This window comes from Dendrobates tinctorius, unplaced genomic scaffold (assembly GCF_039654945.1).
Source record: "Dendrobates tinctorius isolate UK_male_01 unplaced genomic scaffold, ASM3965494v1 ptg000064l, whole genome shotgun sequence".
NCBI classification, from domain to species: domain Eukaryota; kingdom Metazoa; phylum Chordata; class Amphibia; order Anura; family Dendrobatidae; genus Dendrobates; species Dendrobates tinctorius.
In genome coordinates, this window is record NW_027361732.1 from 2796678 (window position 1) to 2813203 (window position 16526).

The window sequence follows — 16526 nt, forward strand, 5'->3', positions numbered from 1 at the left end:
TGCACATTCACTTGAATAGGCAAATAGCGCTCCGTTCCTCCCAAGTCACTCCGCATGGCTAAGTAGCAATGTACAGCCACATATGGGGTATTGCCACGTTCAGTAGAAACTGTGGGACAAATATTGTTGCCATTTTTACCAACTTCTTGTGTGAAAATGTGAAATCTTTGACTAAAACAAAATTTTGGTGGTAAAAATGTAGTCATTTTTTCATCACTGCCCAATGGTATAAAATTCTGTGACACACCCATGGTGTCAATATGATCACTGCACCCCTAGATGAATTCACTGAGGGCTGTAGTTCATAAATTGGGGTCACGTAAGAGGGTTCTGCTGTTTGGCACCTCATGAGCACTCCCAGTGGGTCATGGCACCAGCAAATCATAACAGTAAAATCTGACACTCCTTATCAGCGTACTCCGGACAAATTGCACACTAACTTTTGGAGCCCAATTTCTTCTGTTACCCTTGAGAAAATAAAAAAATTGTTGGCAAAAAGATCATTTTTGTGAAAAAAATGTGATTTTTTATTTTTACGGCTCTACGTTATAAACTTCTGTGAAACACTTGGGGGTTCAAAGTGCTCACCACACATCTAGATAAGTTCCTTAAGGGGTCTAGTTTCCAAAATGGTGTTACTTGTGGGGGGGGGGGGTTCCACTGCTTAGGCACCTCAGGGGCTCTCCAAACGCGACATGGCATCCGATCTCAATTCCAGCCAATTTTGCGTTGAAAAAGCCAAACGGCGCTCCTTCCCTTCCAAGCTCTGCAATGCACCCAAACAGTGGGGTATCAGCATACTTAGGACAACTTGCACAACAACTTTTGGGGTCCAATTTCTACTGTTACCCTTGGTAAAATAATAAAAATTGGATCTGAAGTAATTTTTTTGTGAAAAAAGTTAAATGTTAATTTTTTTTTTTTAAACATTCCAAAAATTCCTGTGAAGCACCTGAAGGATTAATAAACGTCTTGAATGTGGCTTTAAGCACCTTGAGGGGTGCAATTTTTAGAATGGTGACACTTTTGGGTATTTTCTATCATATAGACTCCTCAGGGTGTGTGCACACGTTACGGATTCTGCTGCGGAATTTTCCGCACGGATGTGTCTAAATCTGCAGGTAAATCCACAGGTCAAAAGACCTGCGGCTTTATTGCGGATTAGCCTGCAGTTTTCCCCTGCGGATTGACACCTGTCATGGAGCAGGTGCCAAACCGCTGCGGAATCCGCACAAAGAATTAACATGCTGCGGATTTAAATCCACAGCAAATCCGAAAATTCCGCACCGTGGGCACTGCGTTTTTCAATTTGCATTGACTTAAATGGTACTGCAGCAAAATCCGCAACGTGTGCACAAACCCTCAAAGTGACTTCAAATGTGATGTGGTCCCTAAAAAGAATGATGTTGTAAAAATGATAAATCGCTGTTTAACTTTTAACTTCCTAACAAAAAAAATTTTGGTTCCAAAATTGTGCTGATGTAAAGTAGACATGCGGGAAATGTTACTTATTAAGTATTATGTGTGACATACCTCTGTAATTTAAGGGCATGAAAATTCAAAGTTGCAAAATTTTCAACATTTTCACCGAATGTCCGTTATTTTTTCACAAATAAACGCAAGTCATATCAAAGAAATTTTACCACTAACATGAAGTACAATATGTCACAAGAAAACAATGTCAGAATCACCAGGATCCATGGAAGTGTTCCAGAGTTATTACCTCATAAAGGGACAGTGGTCAGAATTGTAAAAATTGGCCCAGTCATTAACATGCAAACCACCCTCGGGGATAAAGGGGTTAAAAAACACTTTTTTCTTCTTTTTTTTTTTTACTTTTGGCACGCTTCAATAGTCTCCATAGGAGACTAGAAGCTGCCAATACCAGATCAGCTCTGCTATATACAGGTGATTATCAGATTGCCTGAATGCAGCACAATTACCAGGTGGCGCTCATAGCAATCTGGCACTGACAACCACAGACTTCTGCTGGAGACCTCTGATGCCAAGCCATCGGTGACCCGCGGTCATGTGACGGGGGTCACCAATGGGCGGGATTTCCAGCGCGCACATGTTAAATACCGCTGTCAGTTTGATAGCGACATTTAAAGGGTTAGCAGCCGCAGGTGGATCGTGATTCCACCTGCGGCTGTTAGAGGCACATGTCAGCTGTTCAAAACACCTGACATGTGCCGAAAAAGATGTGTGCTCACCGCCGGAACGCACATCAAAGGCAACCCGACATCGGAGTACATTTACGCCCGATGTCGGAAAGGGGTTAAATATTGGGGGACCCTACATCTTTCTTGAGGGGGTCCCCCATTTTCATAATCAGGAAAGGCTAAGTATATAGCTGTGACCAGATATTAATAGTCTGGGAAGCTCCATGGGTATTACCCTCTTCCAATGCTACAAACATCTGCTCCAAGCTGTCCACTTTCCCTCTGCAGGTTATGAAAATTATGCGGGAGCCCACGCCACTTTAAGAAAGATAATGAATTATTAAATACATGTATAATCAGCTGCACACACTATTAAGTGACTGACATCTTTATATCTACCTACTCTATGTGTATATATAGCTATTCTATTTTGTCGGGTCACGCTGTAATTTTACTGTACACGGCAGATGAAATGTCGGGTTTTCAAGGACATGGGCACGTAAAAATTGGATGGCACTCGCATGGTCTGAGTGATGTGCAATTTTATTCCTCACACCCATTGACTTGTATTGGAGAGACTCGTCCAAAACACAAGAACGCAGCATGCTATGATTCTATATTCTCGGTGTATGTGTTTAACTCTTTATTTACAGGTTTAGTAATGAGGGTGTCTGGCTGAAACCTCTTTATTACTAGCCCTAGGACTAGGTGTCAGCGACAGCTGCTGACACCAACCCCTAAACCCATTACCACGGTGTGACCGCACTAGGGAATCAGGAAGATCCTGGGCTAAGAGCCAGGATTAGGGCTTCAAATATGAAGTGCCATTTCTGGGGCAGCTGAGTGCTGGTATTTTTAGCCTGGGATGGGGGCAAATAAGTATGACAGAGAAGGGGTTGAACAAGAAAATTACACCACAAAACTACTTTTTTTCCTTTTGTCAAATATCTTTATTTAACTCCAAAAATTATTCAAAGCTGTACAAAAAAAAGCAACAAAAACATGTGTTTTTCCTGCAGCGTTTTTGCTGCCAAGAGATGCAGAAACCTTGCAGAAATATCAATGTGAGCACAAACCCTAAGGGAGATTGCTACCTTTTCATACAAGGTTGTGGTCTTTCACTGATGTGACAGCTCTCAGTATTCGTTGAAGCACCTGGTCTGACATGTCTACTACACCTCACAAAAATTGTTTGCAGCCTGGTGGCTCCCCTGTCTGACAGTCACAGTGGTGTCTGTATGTAGCGTGGTCAGCATGCACACGTATTTTCGCTCGTTCCACTTCACTTGCAAGTGTGAATAACACCCTTCTCCTAACGTCTGCACCACCAACTGTGGTGGAAAACCAACTCTGTTTTTCCAGATTGGCTCAATGGCCCATGTATTTACAGCATGGAGGGATTTATATAGGGCGACAGTGATGTAATAGTTATTGGGGTACCTATGAGATACCCTTGATGCAGAAATGGCATAATTTTACCGGCATGCCAATCGTCTATGGGCAGCCAGGCAAATTTAAATGACGGTCCCCAACTTTATGAATGAGAAAACTGGGACTTGTACCTCATTGTGCTCTTACTCACTTCATATCATTTTATTTTGGAAAAAACTGGTATCGATCACATACTCCAGGGTCTCGCCATTCAGATGTCTGTGCTCTGCATCTGTTGTTAGTTTTTTTATATGCACCCACTATAATCTAGGCTGCTGTTCACATGTCCTTGTTTCTTCAAAAACTGCGAGTATGTGCAAAACTCACACAGAGACAAGTCCGTTGCTTTCTGGTATCAAAAATAAAAAGTGCTAATACAAGTCTATGGGTCCCTGAAAAACAAGTACAGCGCACAGACAGCATCAGTGCACCATTGGTGTTGTGAAGGATAGAAGAAAGTTTGTAACTTCTTTATCTATCTGTGAAAAATAATGATGACAACGATCATTTATAATAATAATTTTTATTTATATAGCGCCAACATATTCCGCAGCACTTTACAATTAAGCGGGGACATGTACATACAATAAATTCAATACAAGTTAAGACAATTTAAACAGTGACATTAGGAGTGAGGTCCCTGCTCGCAAGCTTACAATCTACAAGGAAATGGGGGGGGACACAGTAGGTGAAAAGTGCTTGTTATTTCAGGTCTGGCAATTATAATAAAAAGGGATTTTAATATAAAGCTGCATGATCCGGTCATCAGCCCGTGTGTTTAAGTGCAAAAATCAAGTATCAAGTGCAGTTATCGTGTGCATGGAGGGTGTGGAGACAGATGAATAGTAGGGTGGAGATTCAGAATATTTGGAAGGAGGGAACAAGACAAAGTTAGTTTACTGAGTAGTTGATGTGGTAGGCTTGTTTGAAGAGATGGGTTTTCAAAACGAGCTTGAATAGGTTGGGGCTAGGTATCAGTCTGATCGTCTGGGGTAGTGCATTCAAGAGAACTGGAGCAGCACGAGAGAAGTCTTGGAGACGGAGGTGCGAGGTACGGATTACGGGGGATGTTAATCTTAGGTCATTTGTAGAATGGAGGGCACGTGTAGGGTAATAGACAGAAATGAGAGAGGAGATATAAGGCGGTGAAGAACTGTGGAGAGCTTTGTGGGTGAGAGAGAAGTTTATACTGGACCCTGTAGCGAATAGGTAGCCAGTGTAATGACTGACAAGATGGAGGCATCGGTGAAGCGGCTGGACAGAAATATGACCCTGGCTGCCGCATTCAAGGTGGATTGGAGAGGAGAAAGTTTGGTAAGAGGGAGACCGATCAGAAGAGAGCTGCAGTAGTCCAGACGAGAATGAATAAGAGCAACAGTAAGAGTCTTAGCAGTTTCAAAGGTGAGAAAAGGTCGTATTCTGGAGATGTTTTTAAGATGCAGGTGAGTGATCGGATATAGGGAGTAAAGGAAAGTTTGGTTTCAAATATGACCCCAAGACAGCAGGCATGCTGCTTGGGAGTTATGGCTGAACCCTCCAGGGTTATTTCGATGTTAGGTAGAGTGAGGTTAGTAGAGGGGAGAAACACAAGAAGTTCAGTTTTGGAGAGATTTAATTTCAGATAGAGGGAGGACATGATATTAGAGACAGTAGACAGACAATCCTTGGTATTTTGAATTAGGGTAGGGGTGATATCAGGGGAGGAAGTGTATAACTGGGTGTCATCAGCATAGAGATGATACTGGAACCCAAATCTGCTGATTGTTTGCCCAATAGGGGCAGTGTATAGAGAGAAGAGGAGGGGGCCTAGGACTGAGTCCTGCGGGACCCCGATAGTAAGTGGACGAGGAGAGGAAGAGGAGTCGGCAAAAGATACAGTGAAGGAGCGGTCAGAGAGGTAAGAGGAGAACCAGGAGAGGGCTGTGTCCTTGAGGCCTATAGAGCGGAGCATAGTGAGGAGGAGCTGGTGATCCACAGTGTCAAATGTGGCAGAGAGATCCAGGAGAATCAGCAGGGAGCTATTAGCTGTTATTAGATCATTAGAGACTTTGGTGAGGGCAGTTTCATTGGAGTGTAAATAGCAGAAACCAGATTGTAAGGGGTCGAAAAGAGAGTTATCCGAGAGATAGCGGATAAGACGGGAGTGGACCAAGCTTTCCAAGAATTTAGAGATGAAGGAAAGGTTAGAGACTGGTCTGTAGTTAGCAGTGCAGTTCTGGTCCAGGGATGGCTTTTTACGTAAAGGGGTTATGATGGCATTTTTAAATGAGGAGGGAACTATACCTGAAGAGAGAGGTTAAATATTTTAGTCAGGTGAGTGGTGACCACTGGTGAGACTGTAGGAGATGTGAAGGAATGGGGTCACTGTTGCAAGCTGTAGGTCGTCCAGAGGCGAGGAGCTTGGAAACTTCTTCTTCTGAAACAGGCTCAAAGATGTCTAGTGAGCTTGAGGTGCAGCAGGGAAGGGGATCCAGGCACTGAGGAGATTGAGCTGAGATATCCTGATGGATGTGGTTGATTTTTTCTAGGAAATAAGTGGCCATATCCTCACTGCTGAGGTTGGCGATGGGGGCCTGTACTTTAGGTTTCAGGAGGGAGTTTAATACAGGAAAGATGTACATCTTTGTACCGTAGATAGAAAAATATTCAGAATTGAGAGTCCTCAGTGGTTGATACTTTTTAATGGCTAACTGAAAAGATGGTAGCACATTGCAAGCTTTCGAGACTACTCAGGTCTCTTCATCAGGCATTGACTAATACAACATCTGAAGAAACACATATATGCACAACACAGCACAGAAAAAAAATGCAATAGATAAGACAAGTGACATGAAGCAGAATTATCATTATGGGATAGGGAGAAACATAAATATTGGACTAGTTCATAGATAAGGCGTCTGGATGTTTTATTGTCCTCTGATTGGGGTCTCCTAATGTGTTGTGATGCTCCCACAAGGTTTTAGGAGCAAATTCCTTAATTGATGTAAAAAGACATAAATCCATGCGACACATTCATTCCAACACTGAGTGTGTCAAAGGTCGTCATAAATTTATACTCCCAGACCCTCCTGTCTCTCTGAGATGTGAATTTACTTTTCAATACCAGTAATTTCATATCCATGGTGTTTTTCTGATCAGGCATACAAAAATGGAGTTCAAGGTTTCAAAAAGTCATTTTGGGTTGTTGGATAGTGAGGTGATGAGGGTGGTGAAGTAAGATTGTTTGGCCAGATGAAGGGCAGAGATATAGGTTTTGAGCATGAACTTATAGTGGATGAAGTCTTCTGCTAAGAGAGATTTTCTCCACTGCCGCTCTGCACATCTTGAACAGCGCTGAAGAAAGCGTGTTTGCATTGTGTTCCAGGGCTGCCATTGTCTGTGTCGGGTCTTTCTGCATGTAGAAGGTGCTGCTTCATCTAAGGCATTCTTCAGTGTATTATTGAAGTGTGACAATGCTAAGTCTGGACAGGAGAGGGAGGAGATGGGGGCTAAAGATGTGTGGAGATTGTCCATAAGCTGCTGGGTATTAATGGTACGTGTATTTCGATAAGTGTGGTAAGTGGGGGTGTCCAGGGTGAGGAGACAATTCTTGACAGAGAAGGAAAGAAGGTTGTGGTCCGAGAGCGGGAGAGGGGAGTTAGTAAAGTCGTGCAGCGAGCCGGGACGGGAGAAAACCAGGTCCTGAGTATTCCCGTCCTCATGTGTAGGAGAATTAATTAACTGTGAGAGGCTGAATGAAGAAGTTAGAGAAAGAAGATGAGAGGCAGATTGGGAGAGGGGATCATTGATGGGGATGTTAAAGTCTCCCATGATGAGGGTGGGGATGTCACAGGATAGAAAGTGAGTAAGCCAGGTGGCGAAGTGGTCTAGAAACTGGCAGGAGGAGCCTGGAGGGCGATAAACAACCGCAACTCATAAAGAGACGGGCTTAAAGAGTCTAACGTGGACTCCAAAGGAAGGAAATGTAAGTGAGGGAACCGGGGGGATGACCTGGAAAGCACATTGTGATGAAAGGAGCAAACCAACACCTCCACCCTGTCTGTTCTCAGGTCTGGCAGTATGCGAAAAATTTCAGCCCACCAAACGAGACAGCGGCGGCAGCGGTGGTGTCTGAAAGCTGGATCCAGGTTTCTGTTATAGCCAGAAGGTTAAAGGGAATCTGTCACCCCTTTTTTGAGATATCATATAATGATATCATTCAATTGTGTGTCACATAAGGATTTTCTTAGTACTTTTGCTTCCCCCTGACCCCGCACCTTTCATGCATAAATACCTTTTGTTATATCGGTTCAGATGTATGTAAACTGCCGCTGTCCGGTACGCTGGGCGGGGCTTATTCAACTGCTCCCCCACTCCCTGTCTTGCTCTACGCATTTCTTCTTGTGTCGAGCAAGACAGGGAGGGGGGAGCAGGTGAATTAGCCCCGCCCAGCGGACCGGACAGTGGCAGTTTACATACATCTCAACCGATATAAAAAAGGTATTTATGCATGAAAGGTGCGGGGTCAGGGGGGAAGCAAAAGTACTAAGGGAATCCTTATGTGACACACAATTGAATGATATCATTATATGATATCTCAAAAAAGGGGTGACAGATTCCCTTTAAGGGAATTAGAGAGGAAAAAATCGTGAATGTAAGTTAGTTACACACAGACCATGCATTCCAGAGAGCACATTGGAAAGTGATAGGAGAGGGCATGCACCGAATGTTAATAAGATTAGCAGGGTTTCTATATGCAGCTGGAGGAGAGTAATGTATGCTGGTGGAGGGAGGCCCAGGGTTGGGGGGACATATCACCTGCAACTAGTAAAAGGAGAAAAAACAGAAAGAGCAGGTGGTGGGATGATTTGTATGAACGTTTTGAGTGCTGCATGGAGATATTGGATGGTTTGGAGTGGGTAAGAAATGTCAGTAGAGCTTCAGAGTTATACATAGGAGAGGGGAGAAGGGAGGTGTGGATATGGAGAGAGTGCACAGAATGTGTTAAAGGGCGGGCGAGTTGTGAGAAAGCAGAAGTAAAAACAAAAAGGCAGAAGATTGATATGATCAATGTATAATGTAGTACGACTGACCAAGAATCATGTTTGTATAAAAAAGTTATGCACCTTACCTGTCTCCTGCACTGTCCAACTACTATTGTCTAACTACAAAGCACTTTATATCTGTTGCACGCATGACACAGTGACGATGGTAAAAGGGACCTAAGGACCATACACTGATCCAAAAACACTGATGACAACGATGGAAAAAAGGGACCTAAGGACCGTACACTGATCCAAAAACACTGAAGACAACTGCACCATTTTTTTCCACGTACGTGTTTAAACATGGATGAGTGAATGAGGCCTGAGATTATGTAGAGCACATCACCATCAGGTTCAAAGGGTTAATCCCATTCTGCCCAGGGACCACACAGCTGTCTCTTGCAGACAGCCTTCTTCTGTCACTTGTCAATCCGGTAACAATGACACAGCTGTTTGGGCTGGAGCAGCAGCACCTCCTTTCTAGCAAATCTGATCTGCTTCATAGACAGCTGAGCGGTCTGGGTCTGTGCCAGAATATAGAAGTCTAACCTCTGCTACTGTGCAGAGTACGAGAAAAAGACAGAGCAATAAACCAGGGAAAGCCAAGATACGTATATGCAAAAAAAAGGCTTAGACCAACAGGGCACTCTCTAGACATACATGTGGCAAACGTACACAAGAGCCAAGACAACCAACAAAACAGTGAAGGCCCTTTATCCAACAAACACCATATACTACAGGCTCCTGAGTGCAGGATATCACACGCCACTTGTAAGGACATGTTCACAAGTTGCGCTTTTGCATGCAAATTTTAATCTGCGTTTCACAGGACCAGCAAAGACTATGAGATGTCAGAAATCTCTTGCACGCATTGTTTTTTTAACCCTGACTGATTTGGAAAACTACTGCTTTTTTTTTTTTTTGCAAACTGCAGCATGTCCCCTCTTTCAGCATATTACAGCAGCTTTTTTTCATCCATAGAAAACAATGGGTAAGTGCCAAAATGCAGCAAAAAAACTCAGGTATCAGGTTTTTCTGCGTTTTTGCTGCAAAAACTTAAGGAAGTTACATCATGTTTTTTTTTTCGGGGGGGGGGCACTAAACTTTATCAACATGCACAAGAGACAATAAAAACTCAGCAAAACTTGCTTTTTCTAAGTAGCTTCTTTACTACACGCAACAAAAATACAATGTGTGACCATAGCCTAAGGCTGCGTGCCCACGATCAGGAATCGCAGCGTTTTGCACACGGTGCACTTGCGTTGCATTGTACAGTACAAGCACAGTGGGTGGGATTTATAGAAATCTCATGCCCACTGTGCTTCTATTTGACAGTGCGTAAACTGACCCACGGTGCGGGTTTACAAGCAGCAGCATGTCAATTTCCACTATAGATATGTATTGGATGCAGTAAATCCGCATTGTTCAGTGAGCACAGGTGGATTTACCTGCGTGATTAGACGAAAATATGCTGCGTCCAAAGCGCTGATACTTCCTGATCATGTGAATGTAGCCCTAGATGTAACACCAAGGAAGCCTCAAACTGCGGAATGGATCACACATCAATTTCTACTTGCTTACAATTCAGGCAGGGAAATAACTCATCAGAGCTATGGGTGTTGTGTCACACACATCTAGCATTTCTTTTCCTTGGTTCAAAAAGCATAAAACCAGCCACTTCCAATACAGATGCAAAATCCATCAATATCTAGGCCACGACTTATGAAGAACAGTGTTGTTCATGCTGGTCTTGATGAAGGGGTGTGGTGAAGTCAGAGGAGCCCGATTCATTGAAAGATGCACATCTCTTAAGGGCGGTTTCACACGTCCAGATAAGTCCGGTACCGGAGCTATCCGTGTCCGTGTGGACACGTGGTACCTTCAGCTGGAGCATGCTCAGTAACTAGCGGTGACGTCACCGCTCATCACTGAGTCTGGCTCTGCTCCATTCATTCCCCAGTCATTTACAGTCAGGAGCGGCTGTGTTAGCAGCGCTCCGGCTGTAAATATATTAACCCCCGAGATGGATTTACGCCGTGGGACGTGACTCAGCGCCGGACAGGTAATGTATAGATTTTTTTTTTTTATTATTATTTTCAACTTTTTTTCCCAGAAGATCGATGGCTTCGCTAAGGAATTACCAGTAAAGATAATAAAAATGTGTGTTGTATTATTTCATTAAATAATTTATTCTTATTGTGTGATTGTGTTTATTTAACCCTTTCTTTACTGTAGGATTAGTAAAGGATCAGTGTCTTATGGACACCTCTCCATTACTAATCCAGGCTTAATGGCACCTTATAATCGAAAGGTGCCATTAACCCCTTATTACCCCACTTGCCACCACTACAGGGCAAGTGAGAAGAACCGGACAAAGCTCCAGATTAGGCGCATCTAATAGATGCGCCTTTATTGGGCAGCTGGGGGCTGTTTTTAGACTAGGGCAGGCCCCTTACCAGCCTGAGTATATCTGCCCTCAGCTGTCAGCTTTAGTCAGGATGGTTGTCAAAAAATTGGGGGGACCCTACGCCGTTTTTTTAAATTATTTATTTAAATAATATAAAAAACAGCGTGGGGACCCCTCTATTCTTCACAACTAACCTGGCTGAAGCTGACAGCTGAGGGATGCAGCCCCCAGCTGTAAGGTTTGTCTGGTTGGTTATGAAAATGAGGGAAACCCCACGTCGGGTTTTCATTCATTCTGCTCTCCTGCCAGCAGAGCAGGAGAGCAGAATGTCAGCACCAGCCGCCAGGAACAGCGCTTACAGTAGCGCTTCTTCCCGGCGGTCGTCTGTGAGCACGGAGGACTGTGTGAACAGTTCTCCGTGTGCAGCACATGTTGTGGGCACGGCCTGTGAAAACTCGCTGACATCTCCATAGACCCATTCATTTGAGAAATGAATGTCACAATGAGAAAACTGTCACTACACGTATTGGCGCCAAAATCAAACTTTTCGGATTTTGGCGCACACGGCGCACCGTCAAAAGTGCGCAGCGCAGGTCAAAGCGCAACTAGCGCACGGCCTGCGCACGATCTGCGCACCCTATGCTAAAGATAGGGTGCGCCGATCGCAGGCGCCGCTGTGCGCTAGGAGGCGGCGCTACAAGCAAGGGGCGGGCACGCCGGGCAGAGAGCCGGCTCGGGGGCGGAGCTACCCCTGGCCGTGCGTGCGCTTAAAAAGCGCTAATGTGAAACCAGCCTTAGTGGGATGTTTTATCTACATGGCCCGACGTGCTAAGCTCAGGCACTGCAACCAATATCAAACACCAGGAGCATCAGCAGAGACTTAGGGTACGTGCACACACTGCGGAATCTGCTGCGGATAAATCCGCAGATAAATCCGCAGGTCAAAAGACCTGCGGATTATCCTGCGGTTTGGCCCTGCGATTTCACCATCTTCACAATGGAAGAGTTAGGAAACCACTGCGGAATCCGCAGAAAGAATTGACATGTCAATTCTTTCTGCGGTTTAGAAACCGCAGATAATCCGCACGGAAAATTCCACAGCGTCTGCACTGCGGTTTCCATTTCCCATAGGGAATAATGGTACAGTACACCGCGGCCAAATCCGCTGTGGATCCGCAGCGTGTGCACACACCCTTAGTGCTGGACCTGGGGTAATGGATAAAATATAGTTTGTTTGTTATTGGAAAAAAAAAAAACACCTGTGGAGGGGGGGTATGATTTTTCTGAAAGACAACCACTTTAAAGGGGTTGTGTGGCCTTCGGCTACAAGTCTGCAGTCACTCTATGACTGACCACTATTATGTGATTTGCAAACATGTCAACTAGACATGCTCAGCCTCGCTCATGGCAACTGTATTGAGCAATGCTAGAGACGTCTAGTCGGAATGTGCCCAGACGTGGGCAAATCATATACTTGCTGTCACATGACTCCCAGCACTGGAGGATCCTGACAATGTGTAGGGTGCAGGATGTGGAGATTCACAGGTCAGCAGTGACTGCGGACCTGCAGCCTAAAGGTACTGTCACACTTAGCGATGCACCAGTGATCCCGACCAGCGATATGAAGCGGTCAGGATCGCTGGTACATCGCTAAGTGGTCGCTAGTGAGATGCCACACAGGCAGATCTCACCAGCAACATAGCAGGGGTCGGGGGTCGCTACTTACCTGTCAGACGAGGCGATCCTGACATCCTCCCGGCCGCGTCGCTCGTCGGCGCCACAGGAAGCTGACGACGAGAAACAGTCCAGGACGTTCTCGCACGATCAGCGGGGGAGCCGGTCGGAGGTAAGTATCACACATAGCGATATCGCTGCTGCGTCACAAAACTAGTGATGTTATTGCGATTTTTTATTATTATTTTCAACTTTTTTTCAGAAGATCGATGGCTTCGCTAAGGAATTACCAGTAAAGATAATAAAAATGTGTGTTGTATTATTTCATTAAATAATTTATTCTTATTGTGTGATTGTGTTTATTTAACCCTTTCTTTACTGTAGGATTAGTAAAGGATCAGTGTCTTATGGACACCTCTCCACTACTAATCCGGGCTTAATGGCACCTTATAATCGAAAGGTGCCATTAACCCCTTATTACCCCACTTGCCACCACTACAGGGCAAGTGAGAAGAACCGGACAAAGCTCCAGATTAGGCGCATCTAATAGATGCGCCTTTTCTGGGCAGCTGGTGGCTGTTTTTAGGCTAGGGCAGGCCCCTTACCAGCCTGAGAATATCAGCCCTCAGCTGTCAGCTTTAGTCAGGTTGGTTGCCAAAAAACTGGGGGGACCCCACGCCGTTTTTTTAAATTATTTATTTAAATAATTTAAAAAACAGCGTGGGGACCCCTCTATTCTTCACAACTAACCTGGCTGAAGCTGACAGCTGAGGGATGCAGCCCCCTAGCTGTAAGGTTTGTCTGGTTGGTTATGAAAATGAGGGAAACCCCACGTCGGGTTTTCATTCATTCTGCTCTCCTGCCAGCAGAGCAGGAGAGCAGAATGTCAGCCGCGGTCAGCACCAGCCGCCAGGAACAGCGCTTACAGTAGCACTTCTTCCCGGCGGTCGTCTGTGAGCACAGAGGACTGTGTGAACAGTTCTCCGTGTGCAGCACATGTTGTGGGCACGGCCTGTGAAAACCCGCTGACATCTCCATAGACCCATTCATTTGAATGGGTCTACGTGTGTCAGTGTCTCCGGTACGTGAGAAAACTGTCACTACACGTACCGGAGCCACTGTTGTGTGAAACCGGCCTAAGTAATGAGTGTGAGACTGGAGTAAGACTTATGGCATACGATACAACACGTTAGACGAGTAGGTGTCACCATGCCCTGTCCCAGCTCTGCTCCTTCTGGCCGAAACTGATGTGAAAAATCTAACAGTTTACAAAATCTATGAATCTTTACAAACAGAAGGGCAGCCGAGTCGGCAAGCGAGTAGGGAAGTCAGTCGGTGTGCTCAGCAGCTCTTAGTGGGATGTTTTATCTACATGGCCCGACGCGCTAAGCTCAGGCACTGCAACCAATATCAAACAAAGGAGCATCAGCAGAGACTTAGGGTACGTGCACACACTGCGGAATCTGCTGCGGATTCATCCGCACGGATTTTGCAAAATCGCGAATTTGCGGATTAGCCTACGTTTTGGCCCTGCGATTTCACCATCTTCACAATGGAAGAGATAGGAAACCACTGCGGAATCCGCATAAAGAATTGACATGTCAATTCTTTCTGCAGTTTAGAAACCGCAGATAATCCGCACGGAAAATTCCACAGCGTCTGCACTGCGGTTTCCATTTCCCATAGGGCATAATGGTACAGTACACCGCGGCCAAATCCGCTGTGGATCCGCAGCAGAATCCGCAGCGTGTGCACACACCCTTAGTGCTGGACCTGGGGTAATGGATAAAATATAGTTTGTTTTTGGAAAAAAAAAAAAAAACACCTGTGGAGGGGGGGGGGGTTTGATTTTTCTGAAAGACAACCACTTTAAAAGGGGTTGTGTGGCCTTCGGCTACAAGTCTGCAGTCACTCTATGACTGACCACTATTATGTGATTTGCAAACATGTCAACTAGACATGCTCAGCCTCGCTCATGGCAACTGTATTGAGCAATGCTAGAGACGTCTAGTCGGAATGTGCCCAGACGTGGGCAAATCATATACTTGCTGTCACATGACTCCCAGCACTGGAGGATCCTGACAATGTGTAGGGTGCAGGATGTGGAGATTCACAGGTCAGCAGTGACTGCGGACCTGCAGCCTATAGGTACTGTCACACTTAGCGATGTACCAGCGATCCCGACCAGTGATATGACGTGGTCAGGATCGCTGGTGCATCGCTAAGTGGTCGTTAGTGAGCTGCCACAGGCAGATCTCACCAGCGACATAGCAGGGGTCGGGGGTCGCTACTTACCTGTCAGACGAGGCAATCCTGACATCCTCCCGGCCGCGTCGCTGCCACAGAAAGCTGACGACGAGAAACGGTCCAGGACGTTCTCGCACGATCAGCGATGATCAGCGGGGGAGCCGGTCGGAGGTAAGTATCACACATAGCGATATTGCTGCTGCGTCACAAAACTAGTGACGTTATAGCGATATCGCTTAGTGTGACGGGGCCTTAAGATCAGACATCCACATCACTGGTGAGTCCAGGGCTAAGTGCAGTGATTTGGATAAGATCTCCTAGCTTTGATCCTTCCCTGCAGTGATCAGGTTATGTACACCCACTGCAGCCAATCACAGTGAGGCCTGGGAGATGGAGGCCAGTGATTGGCTGCAGCAACTATCTGGATGTAGAGCACATCAACGATGAGTGACATGTACACAAATCCAGACACGGCCCCCGCCCGTCACCTCGGGGAATGTGGGATAAACAGGGGGACGTTACTCTATATCACTCCTACTGCGTTTTGGTCTTCTCTCTGACAGCCCCAGTGCCCTGCACTCACCCAGCCCAGCCGGACGCTCCTCTCCTCGGGCTCTTAGGCGGCATGTCAGCTGCGAAGAAGACAGGTGATAATGTGGAGGCCGCGCACTCTGCACTGTGTACACGGGCCTGTAGCTCTACCGCTTCCTCCTCACAGTTTACACTGCAACCGCGGGAAAATGGATAAAAAAAATTACTTCCGGCTGCTGTTACCAAGCAACACTGTGGGCGGAAGGATAGGGACGTAGTGAGGCTGCGGCGGCCATATTTGTTCCGGGCGCCGGCTTCATCTTCTGCCTCAATACATGTATAGAATAGATTAGAGCTGTGTGACTCGAGCGTGGACTGTAGATGAAGTATTCTCGGAAACAGTAATCTGTAGAAAAGCCTTCCACACTGTGGGGGCAACAAGGGCAGCTGCGGCGGAGGGTGGGCCACGGCCAAAATAAACCCAACGTATAGCGCTAGTAACGTGGAGACCAGGCAGGAGATGGCTGTGCCACCCTCCGGGCCCTGGAGGCTTGGGGGGCCAAAACGTCTATTGACCTGTGTGAAAGTACTATCTCTAGAGCCTATGTTCACATGTTCAGTATTTTGTGAGTTTTTTTACCTTAGTATTTGTAAGCCAAAACCAGGAGTGGAACAATGAGAGGAAACGTATAATAGAAACACCTCACCACTTCTTTATTACCCACTCCTGGTTTTGGCTTATAGATACTGCAAGGTAAAAAAAAAAACAACTATTGAATGTGTGAACATGGCCTAAGGCTATGTGCCCACGTATGCAGAAAATTCCTGACTAAAAACCGGACTCCTTCCCAGGAGAAACACTTTTTTTGCGTGCGCTTTTTGCGCGTTTTTCTCAGGAGCATCCTCAGTCTCACAGAAAGAATATAGTTGGAAATGCGTTTTTTACTGCAAAATTAATGAACATGCTGCGTTTTTTACCGCAATGCGTTTTTTATGCAGAAAAAAACGCATCATGTGTATAAAAATTGCAGAATTTATTATAAGAATGGG

At 45.6% G+C, this 16526-nt stretch overlaps 1 protein-coding gene across 2 annotated transcripts in view; it reads right to left on the reverse strand.

Moving 5' to 3' along the window:
* Positions 1-15741, reverse strand: part of RB1 (RB transcriptional corepressor 1) — a 383417-nt gene extending 367676 nt beyond the window's left edge. For both annotated transcript variants that reach the window (XM_073580241.1, XM_073580240.1), the window contains exon 1: positions 15529-15741. In XM_073580241.1, coding sequence (XP_073436342.1) covers positions 15529-15572 — 44 coding nt within the window. In that variant the 5' untranslated portion in view covers positions 15573-15741. The remainder of the gene's footprint in view (positions 1-15528) is intronic.
* Positions 15742-16526: the final 785 nt, after the last annotated feature.